At 48.6% G+C, this 17,011-nt stretch overlaps 2 protein-coding genes across 3 annotated transcripts in view; both read left to right on the top strand.

Annotated features, from left to right (window-relative positions):
- The window catches only part of LOC143182045 (uncharacterized), a 111,053-nt gene extending 97,357 nt beyond the window's left edge, over positions 1-13,696 (top strand). Inside the window, exons 8-9 of the mRNA XM_076382788.1 lie at positions 12,125-12,249; positions 13,683-13,696. Of these exons, the coding sequence (XP_076238903.1) occupies positions 12,125-12,192 (68 nt within the window). The 3' untranslated portion in view covers positions 12,193-12,249; positions 13,683-13,696. The remainder of the gene's footprint in view (positions 1-12,124; positions 12,250-13,682) is intronic.
- Positions 13,687-17,011, top strand: part of LOC143182613 (protein turtle) — a 39,556-nt gene continuing 36,231 nt past the window's right edge. Inside the window, exons 1-2 of one of the 2 annotated variants that reach the window (XM_076383725.1) lie at positions 13,687-13,850; positions 14,214-14,524. In XM_076383725.1, coding sequence (XP_076239840.1) covers positions 13,702-13,850; positions 14,214-14,524 — 460 coding nt within the window. In that variant the 5' untranslated portion in view covers positions 13,687-13,701. The remainder of the gene's footprint in view (positions 13,851-14,213; positions 14,525-17,011) is intronic. The other variant, XM_076383724.1, reaches the window with a different exon arrangement.

Here is a 17,011-nt window from a genome sequence, read left to right as displayed (position 1 = left end):
TTGACCGCTCGCTCCCTCCTCCCACGCGCGTGTTTGTAACGCGCGTTGTAAACGCTAATGAGCGCGGCAAAGTCGCGCGAAACACGACCCTTGCTGTTCACCACGCCTGGGAAAACAGCCCGAGCCAGGGAAATATTAAAATCGGGCTATAGGAGTCGTCAGGGCTTCGCGGCGCTTCCGGTGCGCAGATTGATCCAGGCTAATGTAGCATGACAACGCATCGCTTTATGGAAAATCGATTTTCATAAAACCTTCAATTACGTGGGATAGCCGTGGATCGGCGGCTATTACGTTTACACTTTACACCCGCGAATAGTGTAATTAAACAGGGCCGTTCAGTTCACCGTGTTTCTACTAGGACGTAATTAAACCTGAACCAGTCGACAACCTCTCGTGGTGCGCTCCTCTTCTTTAACGATCTCTTCAGGGCGTCCTTGGCCCGATCGAGTTCTTTCGTGAGTGGGAAATTAAAGGGGTTGGTCAGGGTTTATTCGTACCTGGAGGAGATCTCGTTTTTTAGACTATTTTGTGTTGAACATTCGAACATATATTTTCTAATATTTGAAGTGTAGAAATTATCTTTTTCAAGTGAAACTAACTAAAATTGTACGAGCTACGAGTCAGAGAATATAAGAAAGGAGAATTCTCCCTTCAGTAATGTTGGATACGAGTTCTTTAAATTCTTAAATCTTCTGATTTCGAGTCCTGAGGTTGTATCGAGGCAGCACAGTAGATCATGCTCAGATCCTGTCGCGATTGATTTACCCTTTGACGGGGATCAAGCGGCGCGAGGGTGTAATGCAGCGAGCGCTAGCATCCGAACACAGGCAGCGGCTGTTCATCACCGTTGACGCCAGCATCGTCCAACCAATTTTTCCTTTGTCCGCTCCCGCGGTCCTTTTAATACCCTGACGAATAGCCTGTGCTGATTTTTCCCGCGCCCTCGTATATTTTCCTGTCGTCTGTGCTGAATTTTATTTTGTCATGGCTAACGATGCGATCGCTCTTTGCCGTCCGAATGGAAACACGGCTCTCAGAATCCGCTCGGAACCGTATTCAAACGAGGAGACTCCACTATTGGTGTACAGGATATTCCAGAAGCTGTAGTACACGAGAAGATAAGTCTAAAATGTAGAATACAATTTTTTAATATTATGCTTGTTCGAGAAAATTGACTTTAAATTTTGACTAAGGAAAAATGAAGCAAAGAATAGTTTCAGGCAGTTGAGGGATAACACCTTCTAGCGTGCAGTAGGTAAAGACAGTCCGTGATCAGACTTACCCATATTTCAAGCTCGATATTTTCAAAAAATATAGTTTCAGGTACTTAAAGAGCAGTAACTTCTGCCATACAGTAGATACGGGCAGTCAGTGGTCAGACATGGTCATAATTCAAACTCAGTTTTCTCAAGAATGGAGGGCAATATCAGAAAATGTTATCCTATATTTCCCACTTATTTTATGATATAAAATCTAGAATCACCCACTATCCATTTATACTACCAGTCTTACGTCACCCTGTATAACTCAAAAAGTTACGATCCACATTTCGCGATGGCACGATCGCAAGACGACGACGCTAGGCCCGCCTAATTCGGCCTTAATGACCCCTTAAGCAGAATTTAAACGCGGCCGCGTATCCGACGTAAGTTAGACACACCCCTGTCGTTGACTCTTGTTCGCCTCTTCGCCTTCCGCGCTGTCGAGCCCGTTCCCCTTTCGTATCGCGTCTCTCTTCAACCCGATAAGGGAGGAGCAAGTTTTCTCGTCGCTTTTCTCACTCCCCTCTCTCTCTCTCTTTCTCTCTCACCCGTCACCGTCTGGCTGTCGCATTATGCAAGCGAAGCTGCGCGAAAATTCGTGCTCGGCTAAGTCGGCGGCACGTGCTCGAAGCAGCTCGTAGACGCCGCTTAAGCACGACCAGCCTTGTTTCGGTGGTTTCCGCTTATTAACAGGCCGCCTGTGTTCTTAGGCGCGCGACGAGCGTGTTATCGCAGGCTGCAGCTTTCGATACGTCAGCGGTTCCGAAAGCCAGACGGGTTGAAGACCTCCGTTCGATAAACTCGTCGGCGGTTTTTGCCGCCGCTGTATCGTGCAGGAGAAAACGCGTCCTCGTTACTCGCCTTTTTCCTCGGCCCTCGTTAAGCTGATCAGAGTTTAATAGATCGCGGAACGACGGAGTCGTTTCACTTAAGAAAATGACAATCCTCTTAGGGATGCGACGCCGAAACCCGGTTAGGAAAATCGGATCCGAGGCGATGGCGGCCGCCGCGAAGCCCCGCTTGAAATATGCTCCGCGACGCGGCTGGAATTTACGAGATCCAGGAGAACTTTTCTACTTGATAATCCGTGTACCGCTGGAACTGGGCAATAATTCACGCCCGCTCTGGACAGGCTGCGTATAGATTCCTGCGTCCGGCTACGTTGTTTCGGAGGGTGACAGAGCTACAGACAAGTTTATGTAACTGTAATGACTTTATTACACCAATAATTCTACCAGGAGTTAGTAGTCTACGAAGAGTATTCGGGAAGGAAGGGTTTTATTTGTGACTTGTGCAGAGATTAGCTCTTTGAGATGAGGAGCTTTAGAATGGACAGCTTTATCTACTGAAATTATTGTGGTACATTGCTTATCCACTGTTTAAAGGAATATAAAAATTAGGGAGTGGTTAGGTTTGACAGGCACTGACCAAGTTGGAAATATAGAAATGATAGCCTGTTTAGAAAAATTCTAAGTAGATACGATCGAAGACTTTTTGCCAGGGGTAGCATATACCATGCCAGTTCAGTGTCGTCTGATTCTACTTGCCCAGAACCACGTCTGACTGATCCGCTGACCCAGTGGGAGCGCTGATATTGGTGTTCCCTGGCTGGAAGGCACAGAGCAGGCGAGAGAAAATTCTCTCCGCGGCAATTTCCCTTTCGGCGCTAGTCTCTTCGGCAACGATTATTGCTCGCCGCCTCCAAGAAGTCGGTCTGCGACGTCGGGGGCTGTCGGTGGCGAAAGCGAGACGGCTAAGTGCACTTCCCTACGGCACGTTCGATTCAATTGCAGCTGCGGGCTGCTGACCGACTCAATAGAAAACCACCCTCCACAGTCTTCTTTCTCGCTCCTCCTCGAAACGAGGCTGGTGTCTCGTTCTTTCCCACTGCCCTCTTGCCCTCCTTCACAGGCTCGCGGGCCGAAAAGAAAAGCACGCCAGAGTCGACTGCTGCTGAAAATCTCTGAAATCCCTCGGCTCGCGGGTTCTCCGTCTGATTCTCGACGCTCTTATCTCAGCAACAGCGACTCGTTAATGTGTTCCTGTGTTAATCTGGAAACTGTCGATTAGACGATGAGCTGAACATACATTTTTGAACCGCGTCTCTATTTTAGCAAATACTCCCACGCGATGCCTCAAACCCAGAAGTATCGTGAGGTCAGTATCGAACTGGTTCGTAAACGTAACCGTATCCCCATCGTACAGGCAGCCAGCTCGTTTCCAACCCTCGAGTCAAGCGCGCGAAACAAGCTGCACAGTGGATCCATCGATTGAAGTCGCTTCGATGCGCGGATGAATAAGTGAAGGAGCTTCCAGGAACGGTGCAACGTCGGTGAAAAGTTAATGAGACAACTTTGGATTCGTTCCACATTCCCTCAGTTTGTCTTGCGCAGGGCGCGTGGGTAATAGAAAATTTCCTCTGTCCGCCTACGGGGAAAGAAGCTACTGTATTCTCGTACCAGTTACTTGTTTCTCGCGTTTCACCACCTGGAAGCTTTACGATCTTTCATAACCGACGAAGAGGCTACGAACGTCTCTTAGCCGAGGAATATAGGGAGCTTTAACGTTATTACACTGCGGGTCGAATATAAGCCAGGACCTGGGAGCTGGGAGCGTAAAGCCCAAGGAGATATCACTACTGGCGGGAATCCTCCATCGCGAAACACTCCCGAGACGAAGAATCGGGGAAACCTTATCTCGGCTACAATGAGAAGAAAACTTTTAATATCTTAACCAGCGGCTGTGGCAGAAGGGACAGAGGTAGGATCCTCGGGGGGATCTTTCGAAGGATCCCCGCGTGGAATCCGAGAGCGAGGAATCGCGGAGGCTCGCGTGGCGGCTTTCGAATCGAGGCTCGGGCCTCGGGAGAATCCTCGGCATCCGCCCCCGCGCCGACTCGGCCGCAAAAGTTTCAGTTATTTCTCGGCGGCCCCGTTTCCCTGTTATCGTTTCACGACTATGCCTGGTGCGCGAACTCGTAGTCGCGTTTCGGTATTCCGCTGGCAGTTTTGCGGTCGACGAGGTGACGATGCAGTCGCAGCCGGCACCGACGACGCGTTTTGCGGCGCTCGCGGTTGTTACGCAGCGCTACGAATCGCCGCCAGCAGGGTGAATGCTTTGGGGTTTACACTAGAATGGCGTACCGCAAATATCACCGGAACCTTTCCATAAATGTATCGCGAGCGGGCGACAGGGCTCGCTGGAGCGGACGCGCGACTTTAATTAAACGTGCCCCGTCGAAAAAAGCTAGCACTGGACCAAATTTCGGGTGGCCATCCCCGATTCACGCGGTCGAAAAATTCTCTATCAACTGCTCAATCGGTCGAAAAATGCGGATTTTGTTTACTCGGGTTAACTCTGTTCGCAGGAAAAATTTCGTGGTTTGACTGTGCGGAGAGGGAGTAGATTTAGACATCACTGGTCAGACGAGAATACTACTATTGTTCAGTTGTATTTTATAGAGGTACTGTTTAATATTAAAGGTACTGTGGAATCCATCTTCGCTATCGAGTCTTTTGCAATCGCTGACAAGCAGAGCGTCCTGGCCATTCCTCAGAGCAAAGCGATTCCGCTTTCAGCTTTCCCCTGTCGCAGTGCGCGTGGGATCACGCGAGCACGAAGCCCGCTGACTTTTTCTGCGGTTCCCCGTTGTTCGAAGGGTTCGAACGTTCCGTGTCGCTATCGCTGGTAACCCGAGGGGCCAAGAGGCGATCCTTTCCCGCGACACGGCGGCGTTCCACGAATGAAACGTCGAGTCGGTCGCGTGCACAGTGCCACTTTTGTCCTGGCTTGCCTCGCGTAATTCCGAAGGCTCGCGAAACCCGCCATTTCACTCTCCTTCGCCCCGTCGCTGCCGACACGTGCGCGAGAGAAATTGCCTTCTGTCGTGCGGGGGAGCGTGCTCGATCCCACCCGCGATATGATAACTGGAGAACGTACGTATCTCGCGGATGCTTATCGTCACTGGGGTAATTATAACGCGACGCTGCCTCCGCGGATGGAGGGAGGCCCGATTGTTTCGTTAAGTCGATTACCTCGAGGGCACCGATTCTCTGCGGAGAAGAACGAGTTTGCTCCATGTTCGTGAATACGTATTTGTATCGAGGAACTTTGGAGAAACTATTACCTCGCTAAATGCTCGAACAATTTTGGTTGCTTTAGCTTGGAAACGCGAAACTTGTCTTTAGACTGGAATAGATGATGAATTGGTTACGAAAAATGTGAATATGGGGCAAGTGATATTAAATATTCCATGATGTTAAAATATTCCATGCGTGGGTGACAGAGGAGATTGCGCAAATTTGAAGTGCAGATTCCTCTCCTGGGTTAGTCAAACTCATCCGTTAAAGGCAATGGACTTAAGCACCCGAGCCTTAAACCCAAGCAGTCGATTTGACTTGTCGAGAGTTATCAGCGACCTCGAAGTCACTTCCAGCCAGAGGGTGGGAAATTTGCATAGAATTCTGTGTCTTGTTGATTCGGTAAGACGAGCCATTCGCTAGAATCGACTCTTCAGCGGCCCTCGTCAAATTACATGCCCGCTGGATCGATCCTGTACACTTCTGAGTCGAATTTAGCAACATCGATGTCGATTTCCCCAGGCAGGAAGTCGCCAGGGTGTCTCCTTTGAAGACGTCGCAGTTGCATAGAAGGAAGGCAGAAAAGTAATTGCGCCTGTGACGGACGCGAGCTGGGGCGGTAAACAAATGGAAACAATTACCTAAGTTTGATCTCTGTTCTTTGAAACTGGCTAGCTGGCCGATTCTCTTGCCTCTCTGTTCAAACTTTCCCCTTTTCTTCTGGCTGTCCGACGGCTGGGAGCAAACGCCGCGATATTCTCGTCGAGACAGGAGCTCGTTCAGAAAGAAGAGGAAATTTCATTCGCCTCTTGAATGCCAGGACGCAAGTTCGGCGATCCATAGAGTACAAAGACGACAGGATTACTAAGAAAGAAAATACTTCGTCGTAGTTGTGCCATCGTTTGCCAAGGAGGGAGGACATCGGCGCTAGGTGATCCCCAGCCAGCGCTTGCTCTTAATTCCGATACATAAAATCCCCTCAGAGCCGCGCAATTCGAACGTCCATTAGCATAAAGTGGATTCTACCTGTCCCAACACAGCCCAAGTATTTTCTTTCTCTTTGAATCTATTAAAACATTGCCTCTCCCTTCTTATCTCTCAGGGTAGTTAAATGAATTTTAGGGTAGAATCTTTAAAACTCTGAATCGCTGTGCATTCTTCTCGCAAATAAAATCTCCAGGAATCCGTGTCCAACATTAGCGAGCCGATGTTCCGAAATTTCCCCTGAGACGGTGCACCTTAAACACTCTCTCGCTTTAAAATCCATTTCCACCGTATCACCCTCCTGTCTATCACCGAATTCTCTTCCATGCTCACTTCTCTTTCTTCTCCCTTCAACGTGTCCAACACCCATTCACCTTTTCCTTCAATTTCCCTTGGCGAGTTCGTATCGTCGCTCCTCCATCTATCCGCCTTTGTTCAACCCTTCCAGTCGTGTCTTATCTTCGATATAATCGCTGTGGAGTCCACGTTAGGCTCGTTCGTCGACAGCAGTAACCTCTATATGACTTACCCTATCCTCCAGGCCTTTCGCCCCCTTACGACCCTGGAGATGTTGCACTCGGAAACTCCGACAACTCGTAACCGCGTCGATGGGACGGCCAATAACGATTCTCCAGTGGACTATGCGGAAGTTGGGCTGCGAACGCGTGCTACGAGGAGGGAACGAGGGTGCGCGAATGCACTTACAGTGGAAACGGTTAATGAACGGCCGACGAACTGCGGCTGAGTCGTGAAACCCCTTTCTACTTGCAGGAAACACTCGAGCGCTTCTTTAGGTTGGGGGAGGAATTAGTTAAGGGATGGTTGTTTATTTATTTACTTTTTTATTAACTAAGCAGGTAACGGGGGTTCTTATATGTATATAGAAGTGTAATTACTGAGATTAGTTTATATAAGGTTCGCTTGAACAAAGATTAATTTCATAATAAAGTAAATACCTGAATATTTAAGAATGCTTAAGTCTTAGAAATATAGGATACTATTTTATGGTACTAGGTTTTTATTTAATTAGGCTATTCAATACATTAGAATTTAAATCTAGTGTTCAGGTATTAGGACACGATCAACTACTGGGACATTTATCTTAATTAGGTGGAGTATACATGATGATTTCTATTGGATTATAAGTTTAAGGGATGAGACCACCCCGTGAAAGTATTGTCTTCATAGATTCTGAATCTTCTTTGAAGTTCTCTACTATACCAAGGATAGAGGACGATAAAAGTTGCAGGTTAGGTAAAAAAGCTGAGCGGGTGGTTCGTTTTAATGCCTGCCTGCGAGAAGTTGGTCGCTGAGTAATTGGATCAGTTCGACGGAGTGGCAGATTTAATTGACATTGCATAATTAAGTCCCCCGTCGGTCTCTGTTTCTCTGGAGGAACGTCGAAGGCAGACGACGAGGTTCTAGCGGTCTTGTACCCGTTTTGCTCGGTTATAAATTCTCGATTCGTCCGCGCCAACGACGCTGTTATCGATTTAATACGACCTATACTTTGACTCTGTGGAATCCAGCGGGAACGCGTGCATATCGATACCACGTACACTCTGCATGAAATACCAAAATATCCATCTCCGGTAATTTAGCGAGCTGTGGGCAGGCGTCGAATCGAACAACGTTAAGCGGCAAACGACGGCCCGCGACACTGTGCAATTTTAAACAATCTCGCGAGCACATGCAACGCTGAAACGCCATTGCGCTGCTGCTTGATCGCTCGTGAAGCACCGACACGATTGCTTTCGATTAATCCTCGGCCTGCGACGAGCGCTCGCGACCCCTATTCCCCAGTGAAAGCCCGCAATTGAGGGGAAAAAAGATCCTGCGAGTAGACGGGGAGGCGGGGATCGTGGCCTCGTCGCGATAGAGTAAACATTTGCAGCCGCGGAGAGCGCTCGAGCCGTATTCGACGATCCCTTTCACGGGGTTGTTTCTTTCGATGTCGGACGAAACGTCATCGGGTGGCCTCGGGTTCGTTCTCTTTCGCCTCGGTGTTCCATCGCCGCTGGCCTGCTCTGCAGTTAGGCGGGGACCTTGGCGGTAATAATTAACGTCCTCATCATCGTGCCGCAAGGACGTGCGAACGGATTTCGTGACGCATAGGCCCGCGGTAATCCCGTGCGCGTTGAAAGGGGTCGCGCTGACGCGAACAGGCATTCACCACGAGGGCCCCGCTGACAATGCTTGCTGGGGGTGAGGCTGAGCTGGAAGCACGAGTGTCGACTCACATCCTAGGTGGAAGGAATATAATACTTAGGATAACACCCTTTGGGAGATTCAGTGCAAGCCATTAGAGATGTATAATACATAAGAAAGTGATACCTATAGGTAAATTAATACACTCTTATCATATTAAAGTAGAGTCACTCAGCAATTCAATACAGATTTCTAAGATTTGGACTTCAGAATGTTGAAAGAAATATACAAAAAGATATGGAAGGCTTGGAGTGGAGTGAATGGAGTGTTTAGAAAATTGTGGAGTTAGAAATTTGAAAATTTGAAAATTTAAATATTTGAATTTTGAATATTTGAATATTTGAAAATTTCAAAAGTCAATTGTCAAAAAACAGAACAATTTTCAGGGCTATCATGCCCGTTAACAAACTCTGTTACTTCATTCGCCCACTTGACACAGTTCCCCTGTTCTCAAGGCTGCCAAGGAGCCTTCAGGCGCGAAAAAGTGCATCTGATTTCCCGCCGAAACGGCTTCTTTGTGCAGCTGATGAAGTCCCGCGGCGTTGCTTCTCTCCCTTCACCATCCAGCTGACTCACTTCATTAACGATCCCGACGCCTTAAACGTGAGACGTCTGAGCAGATATAGTTCCTCCAAAATTGCAGTCTCTCCATGTTTCTTCCTAATAGAGACGCGTCAGGCAGCGCAGACGCGACCGATCGAGCAAATTAAAAGTGAGGTAGTTTCGTCGAAGGAAAATCGAACGGGCGCAAGTTTTATGTTCAAGGCGGGTGAAGGGAAAACCAGTGGCGTAATTGGATCGATATTACGGTGCCACTTTATAAACGAGAGGCCCGCAATTTCAATTTTGAATAGCAATCGCCGCTCACGCTACGTGATACGGGAATACAAAAAGCACTGTCAAATTTTCACAATTGATCGAATCAGCTTTAGCCGCCGCTGGAATCGAATCGAGTAGCGACGCGTGTTCCCCTGCGAAATTGTCCGTGAACGCTTGGCGATTCGACCTTTTTCGAGTAGACCTCGATCGCTGGAATATTCCTATGAATACTGTGGCTGTCCTACCACGAACGGACGAATCTACTGCGCGTCTGTCTGTGCTCGAATAATTGGACCGAAGCGACAGAAAAGTGTATCTCGACGAGCGGGTCGGTTCCAGTTACCTCAAACTTCCTGTTACAAGTTGGGATTTGCATACAGCTCGAAATTAGCTGACGCGGTAATTAATTTTCCCCTACGTCGAACTGGGATGGGCTAAAGTTCGTGGTGGAGGTTCGAAGCGCAGGGACAGCCACGGGTGTGAAATTGACCACGAACTTCGGGCAATTTCCCAGAGCCCTACGAGCGATAAACTTCATTCCCTCGGTAATTGATCGAAGCAGTCGATCGACGCTGCTCTCGATCCTCGATCAAAAGTACCGCCTCCGGCCTCAAGCCGTGAATAATTTTTCCAGGGAGCCAACGACCTACTCTCCCATGGGAATGCCGTCGACACCAGCCAATTAGCTGGCCATTTTGTTTCATTCGATAGACTGAGCGGATAAACGGATTAGGGGTAGAGGGTTGCGTCGCTGAACATGTTCAATGGAAAACCATTCAATTTAGGCGGTTTTGTGACTCGCAGATTCCCCAGGAACCGCATTGTTCGAGCAACGCTGCCTATTCACCCTGTCGAAAGGTTATTCCATCGCAAGAAACACTATCTAAAGCCTTGTTCAGAGTAGTCAAGTTATTTGAATTCAAGCAGTTTGAATGCAAGTGGTTTAGGGCAGTTTGACCAATGTGAACGTGTTGTTTTAGAAGACCTGAAACATCTCTTCAAGTTTCTATTTTGTCTAGGCACGTTCAGATTAGTCAAGTTACTTGAGTTTAAGTAACTTGACTGTCCACGCAAGTCAAGTTCCTTAAAAACATACGATCACAACAAGACATTGCTTCAAAATATCGCTCGCGTGCATCAGGCCTGAATCCTCGATAAAATCCTTCCCCGCGGTAAAAGCAGGGCGACCGATAAATCGAGGAGATCCCACTTGTCTGCCATTCGATTCATCCGCCTGCGTGCGTCGCCTGCGGTGATCGGTGGAGGGATGAAAGGAGCAAGGGATTACAGGGGTAGGAGATATTGGTCAATCCCACCAGCTCAGCGCTAATAACCGTGGAACACGAAGACGAGTTATGACAGGTGGTGTCGTGGGTCGTTCGGTAGAGTGGAATTGCGCGGGCGACATGTGGCATTGTTCAAGCGGGACACCCTTCCCCGATGTCCTCTCCGTCAGCCACCCCCGCGTCTTCTGTTAGCACCGAGCTACCCCTGCGTCGCCTCGCGCATCCTTCGGCGAAGGTGGTGACGGGACCCCAGTTAGCCTGCTGCTTCGTGTAACATCCTGAATCCTGGTTATGGCACGCTTCATTGCCGGTTCAGGCTCGATTCGCGACGAAAGCACCGGGAGCAGACTGCTGTTCCGCGGCAGTTCACCGGGAGACAGTAAAGCGAGGCTCTATCTGGAATAATATCGGCGTTAAAGACCAATAATCGTAAACGGTGGCAAGCCCATCCTCCCTTTTATGAATGTAGGCGAACGAGAGCTTTCGCTAGCTGGACCTAACGATCGGTTTAACGACCGGTATTCTTCTCTGCGGTGTCGTTGGCTATCGATCCGCCTACAAGTTTCGAGCAAATGGTTCATTATGAACTTGGATGGTAAAACATGATGTGTAAGTTTTTTCAGAACAGAGACATGTGTAGGTGTTCTTCAATATATGTCAGATGAGATCTATTAATTCGCTAAGCATGGGAGTTTTATATTCAGTAGTATAAGAGGAAAAAGAGTTGGCAATTCAGGACACGTGGATTTGTCTAGCTTTAAAACCCCTGTGGGTATTGAGGAATAGGAAAATCATCTTCTGGTTACAGAAAGTATTCGGGTACTTACTAGTTATGGTTTTTTAATGTGGGATCTATGGTCCATGGAGGATTTGAAGTTACGCTGGGATTCCCTCTGTGTTCCTGCTTCTCCCTAGGTTTGATTCGGCTATCCGATCATCGTGACTGATAAGCCACGCGCCGTGTCTCAAAGGGACATAATTATCATCTCCCAAGTTCTGCCTCCCGACGCTCGTCTCTCCCAGGAAGAGCCTGAATCGATCCGATCGGTCCCGCATCTGAGCACGTATTTCGCTAATCGATTCGATTCGTGTTCCGCCTGTGCGGAATTTCAACTAGCTGCTACGAAGAATTCAGCCGTGCTCGATAATCACGATATACGTGTAATATACGAGCAAGAGGCCAGTAACGTCCCGAATTGTTAACACTGTCGTGAGGGTCCAAGAAAACTAGCTGAAGATTCACTCCATGTATAAGCTTCCCCCTATATCGAGGTTTTCAGTATGTAATATCAAATTATAAATTAAAATCCTGATGAAACCAGCTGCTGCAACGCTTGAGAAAGACTGAAAAATTCCTTTAACAGGGATAATTGTTCGATGCTAAGTCCTGAAAGCCTCAAATCTCTGGTATCATAGGCTTTTCATCCCCACTGTTTACTATGTAAGATTTATCGTGTTTCTCTCTAACAAGCAATTTTCTTTCCAGGTGATGATAGCGGCACGCTGTGGAGGCTAAGGTGGCAGTCGAGGCTGAAGAAGTGGCGAGGCTGGTGAAAATCGGCACCGGGTGCGAACGATCCGGGCAGCGGTAGTGGTGGCGGAACGGCAGGGGTGAGTCTAGCGATCTCAACAATTCTCTTTCCGCCTCGAGCAGACTTACCGTTAAAATTCCCTTTCGACGCTCTGGCTCAGGTAATATCCCGTCTCTTAGAAGTTGAGCAGCCTTTCCTTCGTACCTGTCCTATCGATCGCGACCCCTTTCCGCGAAATCGAACCACCCCTATCCCTCGCGGCAATTAGAGATCGCGTCGATCGAGCAAGTTTTATCTGCGATTTAAAGAGCGCTCAGACGTCGGGACGAATTCTGATTGAAAACAGCAGAATCGTGTGGTGAATGGCCGATCGTATCGGAAGCCCCATCGAGCCCGATATCCGGTCGTATTCGACTTCGAGGCGTCACGATCCTCGTTCCCCTGACGACGTTGCAGGTCGCAGAGCCATTCTGGCCGCCAGCAGGCACGAACCTAACAAGAAACCCACGTCCAAGGAGGTCTGTTTCTCGTTGGGCGGCTGCAGGCGTTCCACGTCGAGCAATCGAACCCTTACTGGACGACTCGAGTCGATTCGAGTTGATCCTCGGTAGAGTAATCGGGTCGCGATAAGAATCGTGGAATAAACCGTTCTAGGGGTCGATTAAGGCATTATCTCGCTGTATTATGCCGGTTTCGTGACTATAGCGCTCGATTAAGGGCGACGGGGACGGGTGGGGGAAAAAAAGCCAGCCGAGACAGACGGTTATCGCGGCTCGAATTACCTCGGGGCCAGGATTAACTAGCTTGCTCGGTGCAAATTGAAAATACCGCGATCCGATAACGAAAGGGAACGCTTTCGCCCTCCGGTATTTATCGGGTGCACTGATTACGGGCCGGGGAAACGTGTAATTATATTCGAATGCGCGACTAGAGAAAGCGGCACGATTTATCGTCCGATTCAATTGAAACGGAAACCCTTTGACGCCGCTTCATTTTCCCCCGTCGCTGACAGATTATTGGCCTGCGCGTCCATTGCACCGACGCGGCGACGGAATTTTCTTTCGGGAATGTATCATTCAAGGGAATAGCGAATGAGCTCTGTGATATAGAAAACGAGTCCTTTTATTACGAACCCTGTCTGTAGTATCTATAGCCATGTACAACTTCGTTAGGAAGTATTGAGACACTGGATCACGGAAAATGTGTAGAAAATATTAGAAAAGTGTTAAGGAATTTGATTAAGTATTAAGTATTTTGTTCTGTAACAAAAATAAAAAGGAGAGATTTCGTATCGATCCTTCTCATATTGTAAAATTCATTGGAAGTAGGTGTCGTAATGCTTCGGAACGAGGGTGTATAGTCATACTATGTATATCAGGTACACGAAGTGAAGTAAGTAATTTCCCTACAGCGGTAAGGGGTTGGTCTGCCCCCTTGAATTATTTACACCCCAATCCCCGATCGAATCCTGCGCCACCTAAACTGGCTTACACGGTCGTTTATGATTTACAGGTACTATGGGAGCGGGGGTATGGGGGGCGGAGGAGGGCTACAAGCCACGGACCTCCGGCGAAGGCTCGAGTCCCGGTGTTCAGGAAGCACTGTTCCCCAGAGCCCTCGTTCCTTAAGGCACGATGGCTGCTGCACACACGAGGGGAATGCACGCGACCACGAAGAGAGGTAAATCTCTCTATTCTAGGAAACCATGTCTACATAGCGTTCTCAAACGTGGGGGACACTTTTTAAGGGTAGATTCCATTCTCGACGACAATAAAGAAAGTTCAGAAGCACTTGTGTGTGTCTGAAAACGCTTAATTCTTTACTTAAAAACTTTGCAATTCTTAAAATGCATTTCCTTAAGACTACCTATCTGTGTATCTGAGCCTTTTTCATAGGCTTCGTGTCTGGAGTCTACCTCTAAAAAATGTTCCACGTATTTGAGGACACCCTGTATATTCCACCCCCTTGTAATATCTACCTATTTTCTATTGTCACATCAGAGGAATTGTTTAAGCAAAGGAAACATTTCTTTCTGTTCCACAGGGTTGACTTCCGAGCCACCATCGCTTCCGGTCAACCTACCTGTGCAGGTCCTCGGCCATGCAGGCGTCAGGAGGAGGAAAGTGGGAAAGAGGAGAGTGTGAGAGGCTCGACGAAAGGAAGCGGAGTATTCGGTTCACTCTACGGGAAGCTGCGGTTCTCTGTTGGACGGTTCCTCAGCAGCGAAGCTGAGGAGGAAGAAGGCAACGATGGGAAGGGTCATCGGCTGCGATGGTGTCGCAGGGACTTCCGGTGGATCGCGGATGTGGCGACGAGGGCCCTCCTCCTCGGCATCGTGCTTTTCGTCACGCCAGGTACGGACAGATTTCTGGCAGAAATTCCAGTAACTGACGCCTCAAAGGTGGAAAGGAGCAAAGTGGCAAATTCGATTAGTCCAGTACAGAGACAGTATCCGGTTTTTCGCGGTCCCCTGCGCGCGCAGAGTTCGAGCACGCGTTTGTTTCATTACTGTGTGTCGGTTCCCCGAGTTGTATACCAATTAGCGAAGCTCCCTAATCAGAACAAGTCTACCGGGTCATGGTAATAGCTTTCCATCGTCTCTCAAGTACGATCGACTGATCGATGCTGGATTTACCGTGACGTGGCTCGCCGCGCGTACCTCACAGGCGTAATGACGTCGATTGAGATCGAGCGGAGGGTTTCTGTCAAGATACCTCTTGCGATTGGTAATACGTGTCCCTGCGTCACAGTGAACAATTACGCGTGCTCTTGATCGTTCGCTTCCCCATCGAGGCCTGGATATTCGCTATAAACGAACACTCGCCAATTGGCTCACCGATGAAATTTACCCCCGATACGGTTATCGATAATTTCCCCGCATCAAAGTAGTCGTTGGCCTCTTTACTGTCCCTCCACACTGTGTGGATATTCGTCAACAAGAATGATCGTTTGAAATTCGAAAGAACTCTGTCCCGTAAAGCCAGAGCTTTCCTAGAAACGTCATCGATAGGGGCTTTGAATTCCTTTTCATAGCAAAACGAATTGCGTGCCGCGTTTGAATAATCCTGGTACTCCTCTCTTTATCAACGAATAGCCGCAAAAATCAGATCGAGAGAATTGCTTAACGGCCGAAAAATATTCAGCGAATCGAAGATAATGTTTCAGCTTGGTCGAGCACGCCGGGATAACATTTATACGGAAAAACGACGCAGAGGAAATTCAGCCTCCATTGCGTCACGCGCATCGCGATCGCGTTTATTCCCGACCATTGCGCCGAGGCATAAAAATCTGCGCTTAGCCGATTCCCATGGACCGAACGAAGAATGATGACGCTAATGCGTGCACGATTCGTACATTTTCTGGTTTAATACGCGGGTGCACGCAGCGCGAGCACTCTTACGATGCTCGTTAACCTCATTGACGAGAACAATTTCATTAAAACTCATTAAAACTCGTCCCAGGGAGCTCGTTGAACGCGCGTGCACCGAAGCCACGCGCGCTAATGATGCGTGCACTGCTATGGAAAACTGAATGAATCGATGCAATTTAGACTCGCGTTCCTTTCCACTGCGGAGGAAAACATCGGCGATCCTGCTCGTTCAGCTTATTGGCTTGAGGGAGCCAGGGCAATTACGCTGGCGCTGTTACGCTATCAGAGCTGAGCGAGATCTTCGCGAGGCGAACGAAATTATCGCGGAATTGGTTCCGGGCATAAGTAGAAAGTTGAAACGCGCAGGCGAGAAGAAAGGGCCGAGGAGATGGGAAAAAAGGGAATCGCGAGCGAAATTAGCGGAAAAGTTGTTTAATATAGAAAGTTTGGTAAGTCGAGGGAACTGGCGATAGACGGGCATTGTGATCGCCACTTGGGCGCCGCTGCAGGTCGCCGTTCGTCGTTCCTTCGCCAACTTTCCCAGTTAATGCCCCTAATTTATTTATTTCCCAATTATTTTCCGACGGACCTTCCCTTCTTACCCTGCAAGTTCACCACGCCGAGTGCCCTTCAATTTCCCCACTGCTCGCTGCGAATTTTTAAATTGATTCTGTCGAATGGACCCGCTAGTGCATATAATTTCCCTTGAAAAGCACCTCACTCCTAACAACGACCTCTTTCGCCTTGTGTACGCAAACGAAATTAGCTCCAGCGATGGCCTCACACTGTCAAAGGGAATTCGTAGTGTCCCTCGGGAGAACCCTTTATTTGGTTGCGTAGACAACTCTCCTAAACCTCCTAAAACTCGCCCTACAGTCTCGTACGAAATCAGGACCGCGTATTCTTGCATACAAATTTGCTTAGCTATGGAAAAAAGTGCTTCGTAGAGAATGCATCTAAAATGCATTCGATCGAACGAATTCCTCTCCAGCGACTCGTGGTGTCGAGGAACACACGGTTGCCATGAATTACGTATACACGATGCCTCGTGTCGACGGTGAACGATTATGGTTTCTTCCTCGTTGGTGCCATCAAAGCGGCCCAGATGGTAGGCGATGAAACGAGTTGCAAATGACGTTGTCCTTTGCTGGAGGGTACGTTGCCCTTGCTAAAGCTCGTTCCACACCGCGGCTCCAATCGATCGAGCTCAGTTGAAAAACTTGTCGACCTTTTGCGGCTCGTCACCTTTGGCTGTTGATTTCTCACGGAGATCCAGCTGCGCGGAGAGAGCGACGAGAAATGTATTTGCCGTAGAAGCATCCAATTACGTTAAATAATTAAAACCCACATTCGAGGCGAAAGTCAGCCGAGGCGGCAGAATGCTCGTTAGCTCCCGGTTAATTGCTTCTTCCGCGTCATCCCCTTTCTCGGCCACATTTTCGCGAGCCTGCATCCTTGACTGTTTAGCTTG

Source organism: Calliopsis andreniformis, chromosome 8 (assembly GCF_051401765.1).
Source record: "Calliopsis andreniformis isolate RMS-2024a chromosome 8, iyCalAndr_principal, whole genome shotgun sequence".
Lineage (NCBI taxonomy): Eukaryota > Metazoa > Arthropoda > Insecta > Hymenoptera > Andrenidae > Calliopsis > Calliopsis andreniformis.
Note: the sequence above shows the minus strand (reverse complement) of the source record. Positions and strands in the feature narration are given on the sequence as shown.